We start from the raw sequence: 22,491 nt of genomic DNA, 5'->3' as shown, positions 1-22,491 counted from the left end.
TGCAAGAACCTACTCGCTGGAAAAGACCCTGATGCTGGGAAAGACTGAGGGCAGGAGGAGAAGGGGGTGACAGAGGCTGAGATGGTTGGATGGCATCTCCGACTCAGTGGACATGGGTTTGAGTGAACTCCAGGGGATGGTGATGGACAGGGAAGCCTGGTGTGCTGCTGTCCATGGGGTCGCAAAGAGTCGGACACGACTGACTGAACATCAACAATATCATGCACATGGGGGACAGGCGCTCACAGGGGGCCAGGAGCCCTGTGGGTCCCTCAGGGAGGCAGAGCTCCGGACACAGGTCCAGAGGTCATTTCTCTCTGTTGTGCTCAGGGCTATGTGTGTACAAAAATCACTCAGTCGTGTCTGACTCTTTGTGACCCCATGGACTGTAGCCCACCAGGCTCTGTCCATGGGATTCTCCAGGCCAGAATACTGGAATGGGTAGCCATTCCCTTCTCCAGGGGATCTTCCCAACCTAGGGATCGAACCCAGGTCTCCCACATTGCAGGCAGATTCTTTACAGCTGAGCCACCAGGAAGGCCCCCGTTGTGCTCAGGGCTAAAGTGGCTTTAGACCACATGGGGACCCAGGCCCAGGGCGGCAGAGACTCAAGTCACAGTTGGGTTTGTACAACCCCTGCCAGGGGGTCAAGTCTGTCTGCCCTGGCCAAGCAAGGACCTGTCCTGCTGTGCTCCTCACCCTTCTCAGATCCCATTGCTGGCTGAGATCTTGGGGAACATCCCCTAGCTCGTGGCCACACCCCTAGCTCGTGGCCACATCCCCTAGCTCATGGCCACACCCCCAGCTCGTGACCACACCCCTAGCTCGTGGCCACACCCCCAGCTCGTGGCCACACCCCCAACTCGTGGTCACACCCCCAGCTCGTGACCACACCCCCTAGCTCGTGGCTACACCCCCTAGCTCATGGTTGCCTGTGGATGGGACTGGCTCGGCCTGGTCCTGAGGCCCACCTGGCCTGGTTGCCTGCCGGCCTGGCACCTGAGTGGCTGCCTGGACTCCACCAGGACCGGTGCCTCCCTGAGAACAGAGCACCAGGATCATCAGTTCCTGTCCTGCCTTGGGGGCCTTCTCAGGGCTCACTGCCCAGCTCAATCCTGCTCTGGGACTCTCCTCTGCCCCCCATCCCGCCCGGCACTGTGCCCGCAGGAGCTGAGCATGAGGCGCGCTCCTTGACCCCGAGGGCCCAGGAAGCCCAGGAGTCTCTCTCAGGTGCCCCTGGGCAGGGTGTGTAGGGCAGATGGGGCACAGGGGCTGGGCTGGCAGCACAGGCCTGTCTTCCTGCAGGGCAGACCTCCAGCCACGTGGGGTCCCCAAGGTCAGTCCCTGGAGCATATCCAAAACCTCACCCGCTCCAGGTCCTAACGGTTCAGGTTCGGGTTGGGCCTGGCTTTTCTGTTTCAGTAGGTGTGCACCCATCAGGCAGGAGAGGCCTGGTCCTCCCCTCCAGCCTGCCACCCCCCACCCCACCCCGCCCCGTCTCTACCCCAGTCAAACCTGCCACTTCAGGGCTCTCCTGGTCACCACCACGGGCCGGGCACAGATGCTTCAGCCTGAGCCCATGGGCCACCACCACTCAGAGTTCTGCCTCCAAGGGGTCCTCTCCCCTCGGCGAGGGACCTCTGGCAAATGCAGAGCTGCCTGGCCACGCTCCTGCCTGTGGAACAGCCACTGGTATGACTTGACCAGCGAGGCTGCTGAGGTCAGGCCTGTCCGGGAAATGGTGAGGTAAACCAAGTCCAAGAGGTCTGTCTCCTCTCTGCAGGCCTTGTCAGAGCCTTTAATGGGATCACCTCAGTGTGACTCCACGAGAGCCGCAGCTCTGAGTCCAAGAGCATCTCAAGCTCTTTACAAGGGACAGCCAGCCCGCCTTTCTCAGCCTAGGTCCTCAGGACCCCCAGGGCCTGCCCATCTGCCCCACCGCCTCTGCTGCCAGTTTCCCTCATGGCTGGGCTCCACCCCACCAGACTCTGTGCTCACTCCAGTCTGTCTGTCCTTTCAGTGGGCATTTATTACACACCCACGGTGCACCACCAGGCAGGCTTCCCTGGCGGCTCAGCGGTAAAGAATCCGCCTGCAATACAGGAGACACACAGGTTCGATCCCTGGGTCGGGAAGATCCCCTGGAGAAGGAAACGGCAACCCACTCCAGTACTCTTGCCTGGAGAATCCCACGGATAGAAGAGCCTGGCGGGCTACAGTCCAAGGGGTTGCAAGGAGTTGGACGTGACCCAGAGACTTAAGCACACGTGTGCACCCCGCACTAGACCAGGTGCTGGGGATAAGGCAGCGACAAGATGACACAGGTCCCTGGAGCTCAGCCTCGGGGGTCGGGGGGCGGCCACACGCAGGTCAATAAGGAACACGGGGTAGGGGGCAGGTGGGGCTTGGAGCTGCAGGGAGCAGCCCCGGACGTCAGCTGGGTCTGGCAGTCCTCCCATGGACATGAATAGTTTCACGGAACACCGACACCCCCAGGGTGATCACGGCACACAGACAGCAGCATGGACCTCATCCAGGCCACAGAAATGTTCGGACCTCCCCCCTTCCCAGCTGCGGGAGTGACCGCTGCTTCCGGGGGTGAATCACAGTCCCGCCCCCTCCTGTCATGGTCACGCCCCTTCCTGACAGCAGCCAATTGGAAGCGAGCTGGCCTCCTCAGGCCCCGCCCAGCAACCCAGGCACCTGGTGCTGAGAAGCCGGGTGACTTCGCCTTGTAGCCGAGACCAGTGAACATCTTGGCCCACCACGGGGGAGCCCCGATTTGCTCTGACAGCTCAGTGGAGACAAGAAGAGTGGGTAGTGGGGAGAGAAAACGGGGCCACGGGGAGCGCGTGTGGGCGCTGTTGGCCCGGGGGGGGTGTCGGGGAAGGCCTGGGATGTCTGGGGGAGGGAGGCAGTGCCCCGTGCCCCGAGCAGCGCTGGACCCTCACCGCCTCCTCCCGCGGGGTCCGCCTGCTCCGCCCACCTGGCCGGGGTTCGTGGTCCAGGGACCCCGCAGTACCTGCAAGTGCCGCTCTGCTTGTCCTCAGTCTGGGTGAGGAGATGGGTTCAGAGAGGGCCTGGGTCACACCGCTGGGGTGTGGCTGAGAGGGGGAGGGCGAGGCGCCTCTGCGGGGTGGTCTCCTGGGCCTGTGTCCCTTCTGCCACACCCTGGGCCCCCTCCCTGGCAGCAGGGGCTGCTGGGCTGAACGCCTGTGGGTCAGAGGGCTGGCAGGTGGCTGGCTGACTCCCTGGTGCCATGCTCTGCCTGCACCTGGGGTGCCTCCATCTGGGGGTGACCACAGACAACCTGGAGGGTGCCTCCCCCACCCCCAGCCCCACCAGGGGTCCTGCTGGGCTCTGCCCCAGCCTCAGCTCCAAACACTGGGTGGTGGGACATGTGGCTGGGCCCTCGGGTGCTGGGTTCCTGGGCCACTGGCGACCCCCAGAGGACTTTCTCACTCCTGGAACGGTCCTGCCCCCACCTGCCCCCATGCTCTGGGGGGCTGTGCCCACTCTGACCTGCATGGCAGCCTCCTGTAGGTGCCACCTTCTCCCGAAAGGACCCCCACCCCCTGGACTGGTTTCACCGCCCTTCCTCTTCCATGCCTGCCCTTCGGGGGGCGCCTGTCCTCCTCCCTCCCAGCCCCACACCCCAAAACCCCTCTCTCAGCCCCACACCCTGAAACCCCCCTCCCAGCCCCCCACCCCAAACCCCCCCATAGAGGTGCCTTCACACACCCCCTTCCTCCATGTCCTCTGTCCTCTCATCCTGCCTCTCCGAGCCCCTAGGCCTTCACCTCTCTCCACCAGCTGCTGCCTGGGCCCCGATGCCTTCAGGCCACAGGCCAGCTGCTCGGGCCTCCCTGCAGTGCGTGGGGGATGGAACATCCCCATGAGCCAGGGGCCATGGACTTCTCCGCTGCCCCAGGAGAAGTGTGGGAGAGGGGGTGCTGGGGGAGACTCCATGATGTGGGGGGCAGGGAGGGGAGGAGGGGAAGGAGGGGGGTCAAGGAGGGGGCGAGGTCCTCTCCAGGATGGGCTGCCCTTTCTTGTTGGCTCCCTGGAGACCTCAGCAGTCACCACGCTGTGCTGCCCTGCCCACCTGCGGCTTGGCTGTGGGATTGACACCCAGGATTTGGGAACAAGGCGGAGTGCTGGGGTCCAGGCCCCATCGCCTTTAAGCCCTGGTCAAGCCCGCAAGGAGAGGGAGTCACTTCCTTCTGAGGGGCCAGGTGTCTGGGGTGTCGGCAGCCACTTTGTTCTTGTTAAAGTGGACCCTCGTGTGCGAGGCAGATGGCAGAGGACCTTGGGCAGGCCCTGGGCTGGGTCTGCTTCCCTGGCCACAGGGAAGGGAGTCCAGAACTCCACCCGCCCCTTCTCTGCACCCCCATCCCCTCATCATGGGCAGGCCGACACCCCAGGGTGGCGACAGCTGCAGGACCGCCTGGGGTACACAGGCCTGGTTGCGGTTCCAGCTCTGCCCTGGCGCCCTGTGTGGCCTGGGGACGGGGTCACTGAGCTTCTCTGAGCATCAGTGTCCACACCCATGAAACGGGCTCAGGACTGCAGCCCCCTGCCTAAGGGCCAGAGACATGGCCCCAGCACGTGGCATCCCCAGCGGGGACTGACTCGGGAGTATTTATGCCAGTGGCTGGAGCCTTCCGCTCCCATCCCTGGGAGAGTCACCCCTGCCACGGAGACCTGGTCACCATGGGGATGCGCAGGAGCTGGGGCCGTTTTTGCAGCAGGCGATCTAAGAGGTCATGGGAGCCTTGGGGCCAGAGGCACTTGCTGCTCTGAGGGCGGATGATGAACTTGGCTCACCAAGCAGGAAGCCGGGAAGAAGGCAGCCTTGGGTTCAAGAACAGCTGAGGCCATGGGATTGGAGCCCTTGAGCAGACCAGGCCTGAAAGCCCTCTCCTCCTGGCCCATCTCAGACCTCCAGATATCCAGGCTCTGCCATACGTAACTGTAGCTGGTGCCACCCCCTCCTCTTCTAGAGAGACTAGCTGAGCTCAGCCCCTTCACCCAACTGACCCAGGGACGCCCCTAGGACCCCAGCCCCACCCCCCAGCCCACCCTGGACCCTCAGACCCTGCCTGATCCAGAAGGGACAACACGGCAGAAACCCATCTCTGCTACATGACACCAATGAGCATGAAGTTTCTCCAGGCGGCCCTGGTCCTGCGGCAAGAGCCAGACCCTGCCCTCCCGTCTCAGTCTGGCATCTGAGGCTTCCACGTCAGGCCCCTCAGCCGGGGCTGCCCCCATCATGGGGTCTCCGTCCTCCCAGGCACGGGGACTGTCTCCCTTCCTGCAGAAAGCGTGGCCTCAGGACTGCAGGCGGTGCCTGGAGGCAGGGTGACAGATGTGGCAGGGAGCCCTGCCCCTCACAGGGGTGCTGCGGGTGTGGCCATGAGGCGGGGCGCTGATGGGGGGGCAGGATGCTGCCAGCTGGGTCACCTGGGGCCATGCAGGGGTGCACCCTGCCCAGGGCATGGGGGAGGGGGCAGTGAATGCTGCCCAGTCATTCGTCTGCAGGAAGATCTGGGGCCCTCCCCGCCGGGCTGACCTTGAACTCCAGGCTTCTGGCCCCTGGTGGGATCAGCCCCTTCCACAGCCTTGGGCCAGGGCGGTGGAGGGCCCACGGCCGGCCGCCATGGCCTTCTCCCGCCACACGGTGTCGCTGTCGGGGACGTCCAGTGCCATGGCAGGGGCTGCCCGGGGCCCAGCCCAGCCCGCCCTCCAGCGGGCCGGGTAAGGGGGGACCAAGGGGGATGAGAGCAGGGCTGGGCCCAGGGCCAGGGAGGCGGCCGGGCCACGGAGCTGAAGGAGGCCGTGCTCGCAGGCAGGGCCCAGATTGGCTGGGGGGGTGGGGGTCAGGGGAGGGGTGCTTCCTCCCTAAACATGATTACAGAACATGTCTTAGGACCCGTGGCGTAAAGACCAGCGAACTCCAAGCTGGTTTCATTGCTATGGATGCCATGTGTTAAATAGTACATATCATTATACACAGTCACTACATATATTGTATATTACATGTAATATATAGTCAGTATCATTGTATTAATTTTTCTTTCGGGTTTTAAGCAGAATTGAAGTGAGACTTTCCGTTGTCACGGACAGTATGAGGGCCTCGGCGCTGTGCCCGCCCTGCCGATGGACAGGCCAGCTGTGCCCGTGACCCTGAGTGTCCCGAGACGCTGGACCCTTGTCTCGCCCGAGTCACCTCATACCTGGGGGCGGCCTGGTCACTCCGTGCCCACTTGGCCAGGCAGGCCCTGGCTCAGTCGTGGTCTGTAGGGTCTAAATGCTGGACTGGCTCTGCCATCATCCCTCCCAGGGGGTTCAAGGTCAGCGGTGGTCCCTGTAAACCTTAAGGCCCCTGGTCTCTCAAAGGTCCCTCACCTTGGACAACCCAGAAATCCCTCGAATCCCTCTGATGAGGCGCCTCCCCGGAAGGGCAGGAATGCGCAGACCTCGCCCCGGCGGACACAGTTGCACTCCGTGGCCTGTCTCAGTCGGCAGAGGTCCGAGGGAGGCCTGGCTTCTGCACGCTTGGGGACGGGGGATCACCTCCAGGGTCATGGTCCCTCACTCTCCCCCAGCACTCACCCACACCTCTGAGCCTGGCCCTGGCCTACCCAGGGGGTGCTGACAGTCTGGGGGCCCCCAGCCTGCTCTCCACCCTGCTCACCTGCTGGCCAGACCCAGGGCCCAGATGGGCCAGGAGCCACTCCCTGGTTAGGCAGTAGGTGGCAGCAGGCGCCCAGCTTCGGACCAGCGCTCAGGGCTGGCCCCCAGCTCCCTCCCTCCCGCACCTCCCTCCACTACCCCAGCTGAGCAGTTTCGACTGCTAGCTCCTTCCATCCATCCAACAGCCCCTGTGAAATGGGATGAGGAAACAGGCGTGGTGAGCAGAGCAGCTGTCCAGGCCTCTGCTCCTGAAGCTGGGCCCTTTCTGCCACCTCCCAGGACCTCACAGGCAAAGTAGCTGCTTTGCCCACCCTGACTTCAGTTTGTTTTGAGATTCAGCTGCTTCCACACCTTACTGCTGACCAGGTGATAGGTGCCCCTGTCCCTCATGCCCCTCGGGCCCGCATCTGGGGCCCTGTTGGTCCCTGGGGTCGGCCAGTTGGTGTCAGAGGAGAGGCTGGAAGTCGGTTGACTGGAAGGTAGAGAAAGTTGCAGGGTGAGCCAGGTGTCACCTCCTCCAGGAAGCCACCTCCGATTGCAGTGCTGGGCCCAGGGCTCTTCAGGGCTCTCCTAGCCCCTGGGCTGCCGTCATCTTGGCGCTGACCACAACAGGTGGCTGTTGTGTGTCTGGCCTGCTCCCTATCAGGTCATGAGCTCTGATCACAGGGAGGGGAGTGGACCCAGGCATGGCAGCCCACCCCCCAAGGGTACTCTGGGTCAGGGCGATTGGTCTCTTCAACACCTGGGCTGGGGTCTTGGGGACAAGCCTGCAGCAGCCACTGGCAGACAGCCTGAGACCTCCAGCAGAAGCTGGGTGAACACTGGGAAGGCAGTCAGCCGGGAGATGGACCCCTGACGTTAAGGGCTACTCCGGAAACCGTCATGAGGGCGCTGGGAACCTCCAGGCTCCGGTCAGGCACCAGGTCTGAGGGGCGTCGGGGGCCGGGCCTGGACTGTGCTCCGAGCAGCTGACAGGGTTACATACCACCTGCAAGGGGGCCTGAGGTGGGGGCCCAGGGATGCCCAGGGATGCCTCTGGAGCCTGGGTCCCACAGCTTGTGCTCAAACGGGGTGTGAGAGGGGTAGGGGCTGGGGTCCAGGACTGCACCCGCCAGGAGGGCCTTAAGGCGGCCAGGAGGGCCTGAAGGTGGCCGGGATGGCAGACGAGGGTGTGCTGACCCCTTAGCAGCCCAGAGGTGGCCCCCCGTCGGGCCAGACCCACACTCCCAACCCCAACACGCATGCCCTCCAGCGCCCAGCCCCCAGGCTCCCAGAAGGAACAGGGCCAACTCCGTCTCCACGTTGAACAGCTTTATTGAGCTCCGGGTGTGTACGCCGCAGCCTCCCGCCCGCCCACCCAGGGCTGCAGCCACCCAGTCTCCTGCTGCGCGCGGGGGCGGACCCTCCGTGGGACGTCACTGGGCCCCTCAAGGAAGGCAGTAGGTTGTATAGTTATCTTCCGAGGGGGCAACATCACTACCCTGAAACCACACAACCTACTACCTCACCCCGCTGGCACCCGGCTGTGGGAGGGTCCGCCGTCCGCCGCCTGCCCAGCCCGCGGCCCCCGGAGCCATGAAGGGCCACGCCAACTGCACCACGGCTCCCCCGCGGCGGCCGGCCCGCCTGCGGGCACGGGGAGTGGGCACGGGCCCCACGGGGCCGTCGCGGGCTGGAGAAAGCGCCTCTCGCTTCCTGCCCGCGACAGCGGAGCCCCAGCCCCCCTCCCTCCGCCGACCAGAGGCCTGGCCCTGAGCTGGACGGGCTGGCAACTCGAGAAACGAGAAACGAGTGGATCAAAGCCGGCCCCGGGACCTGCCCCAGGCCACACAGCACCGCCCCACCCTGCAGAGGCCGCCCCCCTGCCCCCCACCCCCCAAGCCAGGGTCCTGGGTGCTGGCCGCTGTCGGTATTACAGCCACTTCAGGAAAGACAGTAGATTGTATAGTTATCCCATAGCAGGGCAGAGCCCCAAACTATACAACCTACTACCTCACCCCAAAGGGCCGTCAGTCAGTCTTGGCGCCTGGGCTGGACGGACTCGGTGGCTCCCAGAGGTGCTTCCTGGAGGCGGCGGTGGGGGCAGGAGCTCGGGGTGGCGCCGGAGGCTGAGGGTCCGGGGCCCTGGCAGGCGGGTCAGCAGGGGCCCGTGCGCCCAGGGAGCTGCCCTGCCCGAGACCACTGACCAGGGCGGGGAGGGAAGGAGGGAGGAGAGGGAGCGGGGACACGGGTGCAGCCAAGAGGGCCGCGGGGCTCTCAGGAGAGGCTCACAGGCGGCAGGGCCGCTCCCATCTGGACAGGAGAGGCCGCGGTGTCCCCAGGCGACCTGCGCTGGAGACGCTGGGAGGCTGGCGTCTGTTAGCGATCAACCTGTGCCCAAAGCGGCCACAGTGCCCACCGCGCCCCCATCTCACAGCACCGCAGCCCCCGATCCCGCCTCCACCCACTGGACCGGGGTGGGGGGCACTCCCTCCCCTGGAGCCTGGTCCTGCCATCAGGGTAACCCGGGCTTTCCCCCTGGGGAAAGGCTCTAGAATGTTCCCCCCTTCCAGAAGCGAACCTGGCTCTCAGGGAAGGGTGTCTGGGCTGGAACTGCAGACACAGGCCCCGGCGCCCGAGCCTGAGGCTCACACAGGTCACCAAGGTGGCAGGGCAGAGAACAAGCCATTCTGCTTCCTGCCTGGTGACACCTCCGCCTCGTAACTGGTACTGCTGTACAAGAGCGCCAAGCGCCGAGCCGTCAGACGCCCCTCACCCCCCCACGCCCCTTCCGAGCAGGCTGCCTCCTCCAGGCAGGCACCGGGCTGCTCTGTGCCACGGTGAAGCCAGGATCACTGACCCCAGTGGGCCCCGGGCAGGGGAATAGCCCGCCCCCTGGCTCACCCTGGCTTGGCCTCGCTCACTACAGCAGCAGGGGTCTCATGCCCAGGCCCAATAAACAGCGCAGCGGCTGCTCCCCGAACAACCCCGAGGGGAATGAAGTCAGTGCCAGGGCCCTCAGCCAGGGATGAGGACTCCAGCGCCCACTCCGGGCTGTCCACCCAGAGGACGAGACTGAGGTGCAGCCACCGGGGCGTGAAGCCGGGAATACCCCAACACATGGCTGTCCTGTCTCTCCTCGAAGCCCCAGAAGGGACTCTGCGTGAGAGGGCCTCAGGGACCCGTCCCACTGTCTCTGCCTGAACTCCCCGCCGGCAGTCAGGACCAGGGGTTCCCCGAGGACAGAGCCAGCCCGCCTCTGAGCACGGGGGTTGAGGAGAGGGTGACCAAGGGTCCTCCCTGACGGCTGAGGCCACAGGGCATCACAGACACAGCTCTGACCACATCCCTCCCCGTTACAATCCTCCCGCCGCGGCTCCTTACTTCCCAGCACCAGGATGGCCGGAGGGGCATGCACAGTCAGCTGCGGGGGGCTGTCACCGCACCGAGGCCAGGGTGGACCGGTGACCCACAGCACAGGGGCCTCCTGGGGGTCCCGGCTGGGCTCACCACGAGGAACGCTGGCCTCAGGCAAACACTCCCATCTCAGCGCTACTTCTTGGCCTGTTGGGGTTTAGAAAAAAAGTCACAAGCATCAGACTTTGCGCAAGAGGTGCAGCCACGCCTGAGCTCCAGCCGCTGCTCCCCGTCTCCTCCCTGGACTCACCCATCCACCTCCTTCGGATCCTGCGTCTCAGCCCAGCCTGTCTCACTACAGTCCCTCGCCTAGGGACATGCCCCGTGGGAAGGCCTGGAGAGTGAGGCTGCTCTGGCTGCCCGACGACCCCGGGTGGGGAATGAACAAAACCCAGGCTTCATCCGTGAGTGGCCAGGGCCGCTGGTGTCCCCATGCTGGGTGGCCAGACCTTCCACGCCCACTCTGGGGCCTGGACATTTGTGGGAGGCCAGCCAGGGGAGAAGGGATGGGTGCTGCTCCCATGTGTCAGGCCATTTGTGGGAGTCAGGAGGAGGAGCCAAACTCCCCAATTCACAGAGGAGGCTCCCGACAACGAAGTTGCAAAGTGAAGCCTCAGACCGTCCCAAGAGTGGAAACGCCGGGGAGGGGGCACCCGGGACCCAGTCTGAGGCCACACCCATGGCTCACTCAGCGACTCGGGGCCCACCTGGCTCCAGCCTGCTCTGCCAGCTGGAGGGCCTCTGAACCTCAGCCCAGGTCACTGGACTTGGAGCCAGACCCACTGGGGTGTGTCCAGCCCTGGCATGTACCAACCACGGAGCCTCGGTGTCCCCGGCCACTAACAGGGACGGAGGGCGGCCCACTGGGCTGCGGGGGTGCTGTCCTGCCCCCGTCCCCCCGTGCTCCCAGAGGCCCGACGCCCATCAGTCACCTGGGCGCACATCTCTGTGCCCCACCCGGCCCGGCTCCTGTCACTTCCCCCTCCAGCCTCCAGAGCAGCAGAGTGCCCTGGGCAGCCCTCCCCACCCTGCCACGGGCCTCCTGGCCTTTGCCCGGGCCTCTCCTGAGCCAGGAGTGATTGCCCCGTTGCCCGTGAAGACTCTGTGCTCCCCACACACGTTCCCCTCCCTCATCGGGAGGCCGGGGGGCGGGGCGCTCCCCAGTGAATTTTCATTCTATCCTGGCTCTGGGACCTGGCCTTGCCCTCCTGAGCCCCAGGTCTCACGTCTGGACAACCAGACCTGCGGCAGGCGTGCAGCTGACTCAAGCGGTGCCCGTGAAGATGCCCGCAGACGAGGGGGACTTCCTCTCTCCACGAGGGTCGGGTGGGTTCCCGCAGGTCAGCCCAGCTAATGGCCTCTCCAGGTGGGCAGGAGGCAGGTGTACCCCCAGCAGGGTTCCCCAAACTCAGGCTCTGCCTGCCCACCAGGGAACCGCTGCCACACAACCTGGCTCTTTCTTTAGCCAACGACCCAGGATTGGCGGGAAGGAGGAGAACTGACCCAGGTCTGAGACCCAATCGTGGAGACATTTCGGAGCTGGGGGGGAGGCACCGATTCCGGGTGTCAGGAGGCACGCTTTGCTCGGCCCACTGCCCCACAGCCCTAAAAGTGACCGTGGATCCGGCCCAGGGAGGGTCAGCAGACACCTCCCCTCTTCCAGCGGGGTGGCAGGGGTCTGAGACCTCCTAAGGGACCCTTCCTGGTCAGCCTGGAGTGGGGGTGGCGGCAGGAGCAGGCACTGTGCCACGAAAGGGGCTCCCTGGGCAGGGCTGTGGGAGCGAGTGGTCAGCAGTTGCCCTGCCATCTGCCACCGCCAGCCCAGCCCCAGGCCCCAGCGTCGGCCCGTGGGCAGGGCGCCGGGCAGGGAGCAGACAGGCCAACCGGGGACAGGTGTGTGGGAGGCCTCGGTGGGCAGGTGGCCCTTTCATGGCCGGGCGGATGTCTGGAGCGAGCGAGGCAGACAGACGGTGTCACCCCGCAGTCACCTCGGGCTTGGCTTGGGGCCACCGGGAGCCGGGACACCACCCCATGGCGGCCCCCCCCACCGCCACCCCGATTAGGTTTCTCCCCATAAAGCAGCCAGTGTTTCTGCTCGGCAAGCCGTGCCAACAATGGAGTCGGGGAAAAAGGCATGGGGGGTGGCATCTGGGGGCCGGGTCTCCCTACAAACATGGCCCATAAAGTTAACGAGACATGCGCCCAGCAGAGGCCGGCTGCGGCCGGGCAGAGGCTAGGCACACACTTGAAAGGGGCAGCCAAACTCAGGAATCAAAAGTTGCCATGTAAAATTTTTTTAAGTGCAAAAAAGGCCCCTGGCATAAGAAGAACAAACTTATGGCAGAGTGGAGACTTACTGACTTCTGTTTGAGCTCAGCTGCGCGCAGGGCGCGGTTGCTTCAATACCCCAAGATTACCCCAGGGGGGGCGGGGGGGGGCAGGACAGAGAAACAAAAACTAGACCTGGAAGTCGGCCTTCTGACCCCGGCTCTTCCCACGGCCCCGTATACAGCCTAGCGGTGCCATGCAGGTGGGGAAGGGGCGCCCACAGACGCTGGAACGCCTGCCTTTCTCCTCAGGGAGCCAGAGGCTCTCTCGTTGGTGCCCTTCCCACCCAGCCTCCCCGAGACAGACGCCCTTGTGCCCTAGGTCAAGGTCTCCCATGACCGGAAGTCTGTGCCAGGCCCTGGCTGCCTGCTCTCCTGTCCTCCTCCAAGCTTGCACCTGGGAGGTGGCACGCAAGGTAAATGTCCACTCCCCAGGGAAGGGGCCAGAGGTGCACCAGGGCCCGAGGGTCACTGCCCACAGAGGTGTGAGTCCGAAAGCCCCCCCGGGAAGTTCTAGCATCTAGGAGGCTGGGGTTTCCTCCTGGCCGGGAGGCTAAAGCTGCCCAGACAATAGATCCAGCCCTGCTCTGCAGACACCCCTGCATTCACCAGGGCCATGGGCACGGGCCGGGGACACATGGCTTTGGGAGCTGCCCGGCCACAGTTCTGTCCCCTGCTCTGGCCTCAACCAGCTACAGGCCTCAGGCAAGTCAGTCAGCACTTCTGGCCTCAGCTGGTTGCTCGGTAAGTGGGGCAAGGATGCCAGCCAGGGCTGTGGGGAGGAAGGCCCAGGTGCCCGTGCCCAGGGGCGGGGTGATCACCGGGGAAGCGGCTCCTCACCGCGGAGGGTCTGCTCAGAGTCCAAAGGGAACAGCAGCCAGGAGGCAGAGCCCTCTCCCGGCCGGTGGGTGTCTTCGTCTGTCGTTTAACCGTTAGGCAATCGTTTTTAACCTCAAAGGCGCGTATTTATCTGGAAATATTCTCAGTCGCAGCCGCAGTCTGGGTCACAAGACAAGGAGAGGAAAGAAGGGGGTGGGTGGGGGGCCAGATGCAACCACATCATTAAAAACGCCCGGCGTGAAACCGCGCCCCGGGGCAGCCCCACCTGGCCGCAGCCCCTCAAGAGGTGCCTTCTGCTTGCCGGGCTCCCTGAGCACCACCCTCGTCAATCCCGGGAAGCTCCGGACCTGGCCGGGCGTGGCACCACCCCGTCCTTGGCTGGGTTTCCCGACTGGGCGGTGGGAGGGCGCAGTGCGCAAACCTACTCGATGGTGACGGAATGTCGTCTCCGGGAACCGCGAGGAGCGGGGGTCTGGGGAAAACCCGGGGGCTGTGTGCCCAGCAGCCGACCCAGCCTGGAGGGCCTGGCGGGGCCGCGGGTGTCCGGGGATGCCGCCCCACCGCTCCCGAGGCCCTGCGGCGCGCTCTGCTATGCGCGTGCTGCCCGGCGAGGGCCTAGCCTTGGCCAGCCGGGGACCACATGCCAGAGCGTGGCCCCGGGGCCGCCCCGTATGCCAGGAAAAGGGCGCAGCCCCTGTAACGCGCACGCCCTCTCCTCCAACACCGGCCCGGCCTCTTCCCGGACACAGCTCTGCGCCCCTCCGGGAAGCACGCGGACTGCCATCAGAGGCCCTCGTCGCTGGGTCCTGCGGGCGAGCATGGCCGCCCGGCGGCTCCCCGTCCACCCCCGCCACGGCCGCCGCCTCTGCCCCGATCGCCTGGCGCTGACTGGGGGGGCGGCGCGGGTTCACAGAGTCGAGAGCGGGGTGCGGAAGGAGACCCAGGAGCTCTGTCTCTGGGAGGGAGAGGCCCCGGCTCTGGGGCTCTGGCCGGGGTCTCAGGTCTGGTCTCCAGGGGGCGGGGGGCCGGGGTCTCAGGGTCTGGTCTCTGGGGGCTGGGGTCTCCGGGGGTCTGGTCTCCGAGGAGTGGTGCGGGGTCTCAGGGTCTGGTCTCTGAGGAGCGGCGCGGGGTCTCAGGTCTGGTCTCCGGGGGTCTGGGGGGAGAGGGTCTCAGGGTTTGGTCTCTGGGGGCTGGGGTCTCAGGTCTGGTCTCCAGGGGGCGGGGGGCCGGGGTCTCAGGGTCTGGTCTCTGGGGGCTGGGGTCTCCGGGGGTCTGGTCTCCGAGGAGTGGCGCGGGGTCTCAGGGTCTGGTCTCTGAGGAGCGGCGCGGGGTCTCAGGACTGGTCTCCGGGGGTCTGGGGGGAGAGGGTCTTAGGGTTTGGTCTCTGGGGGCTGGGGTCTCAGGTCTGGTCTCCAGGGGGCGGGGGGCCGGGGTCTCAGGGTCTGGTCTCTGAGGAGCGGCGCGGGGTCTCAGGGTTTGGTCTCTGGGGGCTGGGGTCTCAGGGTCTGGTCTCCGGGGTGCTGAGGCGGAGGGCGCAGCCGGCTGTGCGGCTCAGGCCGCAGGGAGCGCCCCCCTGTAGGAAGCAGCGCCTCGGTGTCCTCGGGACAGGCAGCTTCCTCGGGACAGGCGGTGCCGGGTCCCACCGGAAGGCCGCCTGAGGCTGCTCAGGCGGGAACGCGGGTGACTCGGAGGCCCGAGGGCGCCGCCTGCCTCCTCCGCGTGGCCCACACAGACCTGCCTCTGTGTGCGGCGTGTCCGGCGGCCGCTCCCCCCAACCCTGTCATTTCTAGAACTGTCCGCGGCGGCCGCGCGGCTACGAGGTCTCCCCTCAGGGCACGGCCTTCCCGACTGAGCCTCTCCCGGACGCTGGCGTGCGGCGTCTCCTCGCGCTCTGCGGGCTAGCCTGGGGCGGCAAGGGGCCGGCAGGGTCGGGGCTCCCAGACGCCTCGCCAAGACGCCGGCCGGTGCCAAGCCTGCGGCGGCCACAGCCAAAGCCGGGCTGGGCTCGGGCCAGGCCGCGCGGGGCCCTCCCCGGCGCGGGCCGCCTTCCGGCTCACAAAATGGCGGAGGGCGGCGGCCATTTTGTGCGGCTCTGGGAAGACAAAGGCGGGCGGCGCGGAGCGCAGGGCGCCCGCGGCAGGAGGACGTCCACTCAGGAAGCGGCCCGGGCCCAGTGGGCCGGGCCGGGGAGAGGGACGGGCAGCGCCCTCTCCAGAACCTTCCTCCTGCCCGAGCTCCCAGTCACCCGGCTGCCAGAGGATTTATTGCCCCTTCAGGGGGGTTCTGGGTGGCCTCCAGAATGGATGCCTCACGGGGTCTGGGTCCTCATTGGCCTGAGGTCGGGGCAGCCTCTGACCAAGTGGCCTGGGGCTCTCCTGCCTTCTCGGGACACCCCGGCACAGCCACCCCACCGTCATCCAGGCTGGCACCTCCTGGCTGCCCAGTGCAGGGGCAGGGCGCCACAGGGGCGGCTGCCGAGAAACGCCCCAGGGGTGGCTGGCCGCAGCTCGCGGGACCTCTGCAGCACTGAGGCCCGGCCTGAGCCGGGCAGAGCCGCCCACAACGGCCTCTGGCGCCTCAAGACTCCTGTCCCTTCTGGGGAGCCCCCTCCCCCCCACGCCCTCTGGACAAGAGGCACGGCCCCCTCACCCCATCAGCCAGTGCCTGGCTCAGAACCCCAGCCGTGAGGCAGAGGCCAGCACACTGCCCTGGGAGCCCTGAGTCCGGCCATCGCCACTCCTTCCTGCTCCTGCAGGAAGGGGGAAGACTCAGGATGGAGACCAGCCTCACTCTAAAGATGGCAGACAGGTTCAGAGGGTCCCGGTGCACGGACCTGGCTGCAGCCAGCAGGGGAGTGCAAAGCAGCCGACTCAGGGGAGAGGCTACTCATGTATCTGGGGTACAGCCGGGCCTGGTGCCCTGGTGGGAGACGGGCAGGGGCAGAGCCTGGGCAGGGCCTGTGTCCTGGTCTGGGCCCCGGGCCGCGCCCTGACCTCTTTCCCTGCCCACCCTGGTGTCCCACCCGCGCTGGGCAGCAGGCAGGAGCTGCGTGGGGCCCAGTCAGTACCCCTGCTGGCCGGTTTTCTGCTGAGAATTGGCCCTGTTCTCCCTGGCGCCCTGGGGACCTGTGGATAGAGGCCGCGCCGCTGGCTCTTTAGGGGTTTGCATGGATGTGGGTCCACAGGACACACAGGTGTGCGCATGGTGGGCCCAGAGCCCCACAGCAGAGCCAAGTTGAGAAGCTGTCCCTGCTGGGCCCAAGACTGCCGGGAGTCTGGGGTCACGGCCTGGAGACAGGGTCCCCACAGCGACCCCTGCCCCGGGGGTATCCCAGACCCCCGAGGTTCTCCTGGCCCGTGGTCCCCCGAGAGGATCTGGGTGCCCCTGACCTGTGCTGGGCCTTTTGGAGTCCTGGGGTGGGGTGGGCCAGAGCCAACGGGGTACAGAGGCAGGGCGTGTGCCCCGCACACACCCGGGGACGTGCCCTCACGGCCTCCTGCGTGTCTGCCAGGCCCTGGGGGTCGGTCGCAGGGCACACGGGTGCACCAGCCCGGGTGCTGGACACAGTTCTCAGGGCCCGCGTCTCCACAGGGGGGCCCGTCTCCCCGGTGACGCCTGGCGGTCCCAGGTCCTCCTCTCGTGTCCTCCTTCCCGGGGCCTGGCCTGCTCTCTGCCTCCACCCGTTTGCGCTCTCCTTTGCTCTGCTACACTCCCGTCAGGTCTCTTCCCCGTCCCTGATGTCCCCATGGGGGCCTCCCCCCTCCCCGCCCTCGGGCAGCGGCTGGCGCAGGCCCTGCGTGCAGACACAAAAGCTCTGGGGCTGCGGCTGCGGAGTCTGGCGGGCAGGCTGGACCTGTAAACACGCGAGGCCCAGATGGCAGAGGGTCCCGGGCCCTGTCTAGGCAGACCTGGGAGGTAGACCGGTCCCGAGCCATGGCATCAGGCAGGAAGAAGGGAGAGGGTGACGGTCCGGCCCTGACCCTCACGGACCCCGCGGCCCTCTAGGATGCTGGCAGCAGCCAGAGGGGGCCCGACAGTCTGCACTGCAGGCTGGCTCCTGGGAGAGGCAGGGTGTGGTCAGGGGGGCCCAGCAAACTCGAAGCATGATGGCATCAGGGCATGGGGCCCAGGGGCAGGCCGGGACGTCCTCACGTGCCGAGCCCCTGATCTCTGCACGGTGGTTACCGGGCCCCAGCTCGCCACCCAGGCCCTCCTGCAGTGGCTGCCTCCTTGCAAAGGGGGCTTCATCCACTGTATGTGCCGGGGCCAGCCGGAAACACGAGTCGAGCAGCCTGGGGCAGACCTCGGCAAGCCCCTCACCCCGTACTCACCCTGGACCCTCGGCTGCAGAAAGAGGCTGGCGGGAGGGCAGAGCTGAGTGGGGCGCACCCCCAGCTGAACCTGAGCAAATGGGCAGGAATTGCCTGTCTGGCCCCGTGACACTCTCTCTCTCACACACACACAGACACGCAGACACACACACGTGTGCTACACGTCTGTGTTCTGTCAGACATACCCAGCCCAGGGTGGGGAGCTCTGATTTTCAACATCTGAACGTTGCCTGACCTGAGCATGGCACAGTCATCCGAGCTCCAGGCGTCAGCAGAGGACCGAGGCGTCCGGGCGGAGGGATGAGGCCTGGGAGGAGAGAGAGATCCTGCTTAAGTTGTGGGAAAGTGCACACCCCGCATCTGCACACCGTTGGCTTCAGCCCTCCCCGAGACCCCGCCCTAAGACCCCGCAGCGGCCAGCACAGCTCAGGGGCACCCAGAGCCTCTCGGGGGACACCACGGGCCAGGAGCACGTCGGGGGCCTGGAATACCCCCGGGCAGGTGGGCCATCTATTCCGGTGATGTGCAAACAGACCCACAACCAGCAGGAGGCTGCTGAGACTCTGAGGCCTCAGAGAGGGCCCCTCTCCCCACTCAGCACCTCCAGCAGAGTCCTTACTCGGAGGGCCGCCTCCACACCCTTCCCAAGCCTGACACTGACCCAAAGCCCGTGGTCAGTTACCACAGCAGGCCTGGGTTCCTGGGCCACCGAATCCCTCCTGGCTGGCCGCAGAGGTGCTGCTGACAAAGCCCCGAGCTGCCTGGAGGCTACTGCCAAGTCCCCTTTTTGCACGGGGCAGTGGCGGCTCTGCCTTGCCTCAGGCTTTCCACTTGCTCTGGCAAAGGGAGACAGGGCCAGCAGGGCGCCTGGCTGGGGAGTTCTTTCAGTGGATCATGAAAAAGTGGAAGTGTTAGTCGCTCAGTCATATCTGACTCTGCGACCCCATGGACTGTAGCCCACCAGGCTCCTCTGTCTATGGAATTCTCTAGGCGAGAATCCTGGAGTGGGTTGTCATGCCCTCCAGGGGATATACTCAACTCAGGGATCGAACCCGGGTCTCTTGTGTTGCAGGCAGACTCTTTACCGTCTGAGCCACCTGGGAAGCCCTTTAGTGGATCATAAACCCCTGCAGAGACCGGGTTCCACCCCCAGGCTTCTTGCTGAAGTCGCGGGTGCGCTGGGGTTCACTCTGCACTCCCAAACTCTGCTAGGAGGTGTTCCTGCCCAAGTCTTATGGAAGGGTAAACCGAGACTCAGGGCTCCAGAGAAGCCTGTCGGGCCAGACAGCTTGTGGGAGGTGGTCTGGGGGCTGCAGGCACTGACAGCGCTGAGTGGTCTCAGGGGAATCTCTGCACCAACAACTCCGGTGGGGGAGGGGCAGGCAGCACCCCGTCTGTCTGCTTTGAGGATTCTGACCAGCGCCACGGCTGTGCCACACGGCAGGTGCGGGGCTTGGCGGCACCACAGCAGGCAGCAATCAGCCGCTCTACTCCCCAGTTCCTGGTGGTGAGGCGGGCGCCCCTGAGCATTCTGGGCCCAGCTGGCTGCAGGTTGGGGCCTGCAAGGAAGGGCTGGCGCTGGGGTCTCCCGAGACCAGTCCATGTTCCCCTCCCGGTCAGGCCGCTCACCTCCTGGGCTGCCCTGCCACCCAGACATGGGGCAGAGACCGCTACACGTCCCTGGAGCGTCTTCCGAAGGCCAGGACAGGCATCCGGTTTCCTGGAGGTGCTCTCGGACCAGCCGTGTTCTACGAGAAACAAAGGGAGCGAGGAGTCAGCCCCACAGGTCTGGTGGCTCGCGGCCCAAGCACAGAGGGGCTCAGCGGGCCTCTGCCCTGCCCTCATCTGCCCCACCCCGCCGGATACTGCTCCTGCAGACCGCCCAGCCCTCCACACACGGCCAAGGAGGGGCCTCCGCACCAGAGATCGGGGACCTTAGAGGTGGAGGACCGCAAAGAAGAACCTTCTCCGACAATCTGACCGCCCCACTGTCGTCCCTGGCGCTGGACTCGCGCTCAAAAACAAACCCACCCACAGTTCCTTCGCAGCCCAGCCGCGCATCCTCCTGAGTCTGCAGAGGAAGGTGGCTGGCAAGACTCGAGGCGCCTGCTCCCAGCAGAGCAAGCTCTGCCACGTCATGGAGCCCCACCCTCTCCACTCTGGCCCTGCCTTGGCACCCACCAACTAGCACCTGGGGCCAGTTCTCCTGCCATCAGAGGCCCGGTTCCTACCCATCCTTTCAGTCACCTCCGCCAGGGGGGCCTCCTGGGTCAGGAGCAATAGGGCCAGCTCTAGTAACAGGCTGGGGTCCCTTGAAATCAGCTCACAGAGGCTCTTGCTACCTGTCCCCCCTCAGGCTCCAGCTCCTGAGCCTGGTAGAGACGACCTCTTTGCAGCTGTGTGATCCTCACACTTAGCATGGTGCCCAGCACCCAGGAAGCCTGGAAATGCCCCCACAGAATTTATTTTCTCGTGCTCCTAAATCACTGCAGATGGTGACTGCAGCCATGAAATTAAAAGAAACTTGCTCCTTGGAAAAACAGCTACGACAAAGCTAGACAGCATAATAAGAAGCAGAGTGATCACTCTGCCGACAAAGGTCTGTATAGCCAAAGCTGTGGTCTTTCCAGTAGTCATGTGTGGATGTGAGAGTTGGACCATATAGAAAGCTGAGTGCCGAAGAATTGATGATTTTGAACTGTGGTGCTGGAAAAGACTCTTGAGAGTCCCTTGGACTGCAAGGAGATCAAACCAGTCAATCCTAAGGAAGTCAACTGAATATTCATCGGAAGGACTGACGCCGAAGCTCTAATACTTTGGCCACCTGATTCGAAGAGCCGACTTATTGGAAAAGACTCTGATACTGGGAAAGACTGAGGGCGGGAGGAGAGGGTGACAGAGAATGAAATGGTTGAATCGCATCCCTGACTCAATGGACATGAGTTTGAGCAAGCTCCGGGAAATGGTGAAGGACAGGGAGGCCTGGCGTGCTGCAGTCTGTGGGGTCACAGAGAGGCTTAACGACTGAGCACCACCACCCTCAGAACCGTGCCTGCTCCCTGGGAATAGAAAGTGCAGATGTGATTTTGTGTCCTTCCCGAAGGAGCCAGTATGGGAACACCCTGGGACGAGGCCCAGGAGGCTGAGCAGAGGCCCGGAAGCCAGCCCTCAGCCGACGGCAGCCCAGGCCCAGCCTTCTGCTCCTGCCCGGCCTGGGCTCGGGCCGAAGGAGGCATGTGGCGCTCCCAGACCAGGGATGGCTCATCCTCTGTGACGACGAAAAGCCAAACCCAAAAGGAGGTCCAACCTGCCATGACTAGGCATTCTGCTGGGCCTTGAGCTTCAGGCCAGGCTGGGGGCAGACACCCAGGCCTCTCCTCTCTGGTATCTCTGAGCCGGATCCAGTGGGAGGCTGTGGCCGGGACGACGGCGCGTCGGGGCGCCCAGTCCCCGGGAGCACGCCGGGGCCTCCCCACGCCCAGGTGCAAATGTGCGGCCCTCTCAGGGGCACCCCTGTCACTGAGGCCGGGCCGCGCTCCCTGGGGACAGGTGAGGGCTGTGTGGGCTCGGGGCAGTTCAGCGCCCTCCTCTGCAGCAGGGCCTCTGACTTTCGTGGGACACGCGTGGGACGCCTAAGGCCCTCAGGGTCCACAGGGCACCTGCTGGTGGCTTCCCCGGGATGTGCCCGGGCCTTACGATGCCTCAGAGGCTGTGCCGAGGTCACCCCTTCTCTGGAGATAGAGATGGGACCCTGGGAGCCCACCACCTGTGACCTACACGTGGCATGGGCACTGGTCCTTGTCTTGCCTCCCACTCGCTCACTGCCCAGGCCTCTCACGACTCCCGTCTCCCTGACTGTCGGATGGGGCGACGAGGTCTGCGCCCCGGAGCCCCGAGCGGATTCCGAGAGAAGCAGGGGGCCGGGCGGTCAGCCCAGGCCTGGCTGCTGCCACCTGCACAGGCCGCCGGCCTCAAGCCCACCACTGTCCTGGTGGTTTAATGCGTGTGTGGCTGGGCCGGGTTTGGGCACGCGGGATCTGCCATCTTCGTGTAGCATGTGGGGTCTGGTTCCCTGACCAGGGATCAATACCGGCCCCCGGGAGCGCAGAGTCTGAGCTGGCGGACCAGCAGGGGCGTCCCCACTGTCCTGTTTATGGGAGCAGGGAGCACCTACGCCCGCCTCCAGAAGGGGCGGCCCTCCCCGCCCGCCCCCACAGGATGGGCTGAACGAACCCCACTGCCCGATGAGGAACTCCCATCTGACGGCCCCTGCTCTGTGGCCCCGAGGCTGGGGGCTCGAACACTGTCCCCGGAGCGACGGGGCAGCAGCTCTGGGCCCCCACAGGAGGGCCCACAGCGTGGACCCTCCACCAGCTCGGGGGAGCTGACAGCGACGCACCCGGCCAGCGTCCAGAGGGTGCCACCGTGGGCCACACACTGAATGCCCACGGGCCTCGCAGCTGAGACCCCCCTTTTTGCAAACAGCCCAGGTCAGCATCCTCTGTGGACGCTGGCATCAGAGGCTGGACTTCCAGGCCACCTTCAGCAGAGGAGAGCCAGCCAGAGGTGGGTGCCGGCCACCGTAGGCCCGCTCAGCACACTTGGGGCTGGCGTTTGCTCCCGAGGGTGAGGGAGCTCCCGCTGCAGGCCTGGGGACGGCCTGGGGGCCCTGGCTGGATGGCTGAGCGTCGCAGGAGCCGCACACAGCCACGGCCAGAAACCTCACGCCGGACAGCCACCCGTCGGATGGTCCTGGAGCCAGGGCGCCCCTTCTGACCTCACAGCAGCGTTTACAGGAGGCCCTCCCTCTGGGCGCTCAGCACCCCTGAATCCTTTCGCCCACCCGCCCCGCAGCGCCCATGGAACCACCAGGCTGGCTGACCGCTGGGCTCCCCAGT

General features: G+C 65.5%; 1 protein-coding gene across 3 annotated transcripts in view; it reads right to left on the bottom strand.

Annotated features, from left to right (window-relative positions):
* Positions 1-8,595: 8,595 nt before the first annotated feature.
* The window catches only part of LOC136175114 (uncharacterized), a 62,808-nt gene continuing 48,912 nt past the window's right edge, over positions 8,596-22,491 (bottom strand). For all 3 annotated transcript variants that reach the window (XM_065945420.1, XM_065945428.1, XM_065945436.1), the window contains 3 exons: positions 19,223-19,341; positions 17,829-17,900; positions 8,596-10,242 (listed from right to left, as the gene is read on the bottom strand). In XM_065945420.1, the coding sequence (XP_065801492.1) occupies positions 9,602-10,242; positions 17,829-17,900; positions 19,223-19,341 (832 nt within the window). In that variant the 3' untranslated portion in view covers positions 8,596-9,601. The remainder of the gene's footprint in view (positions 10,243-17,828; positions 17,901-19,222; positions 19,342-22,491) is intronic.

Source organism: Muntiacus reevesi, chromosome 1 (assembly GCF_963930625.1).
Source record: "Muntiacus reevesi chromosome 1, mMunRee1.1, whole genome shotgun sequence".
NCBI lineage: Eukaryota > Metazoa > Chordata > Mammalia > Artiodactyla > Cervidae > Muntiacus > Muntiacus reevesi.
Note: the sequence above shows the minus strand (reverse complement) of the source record. Positions and strands in the feature narration are given on the sequence as shown.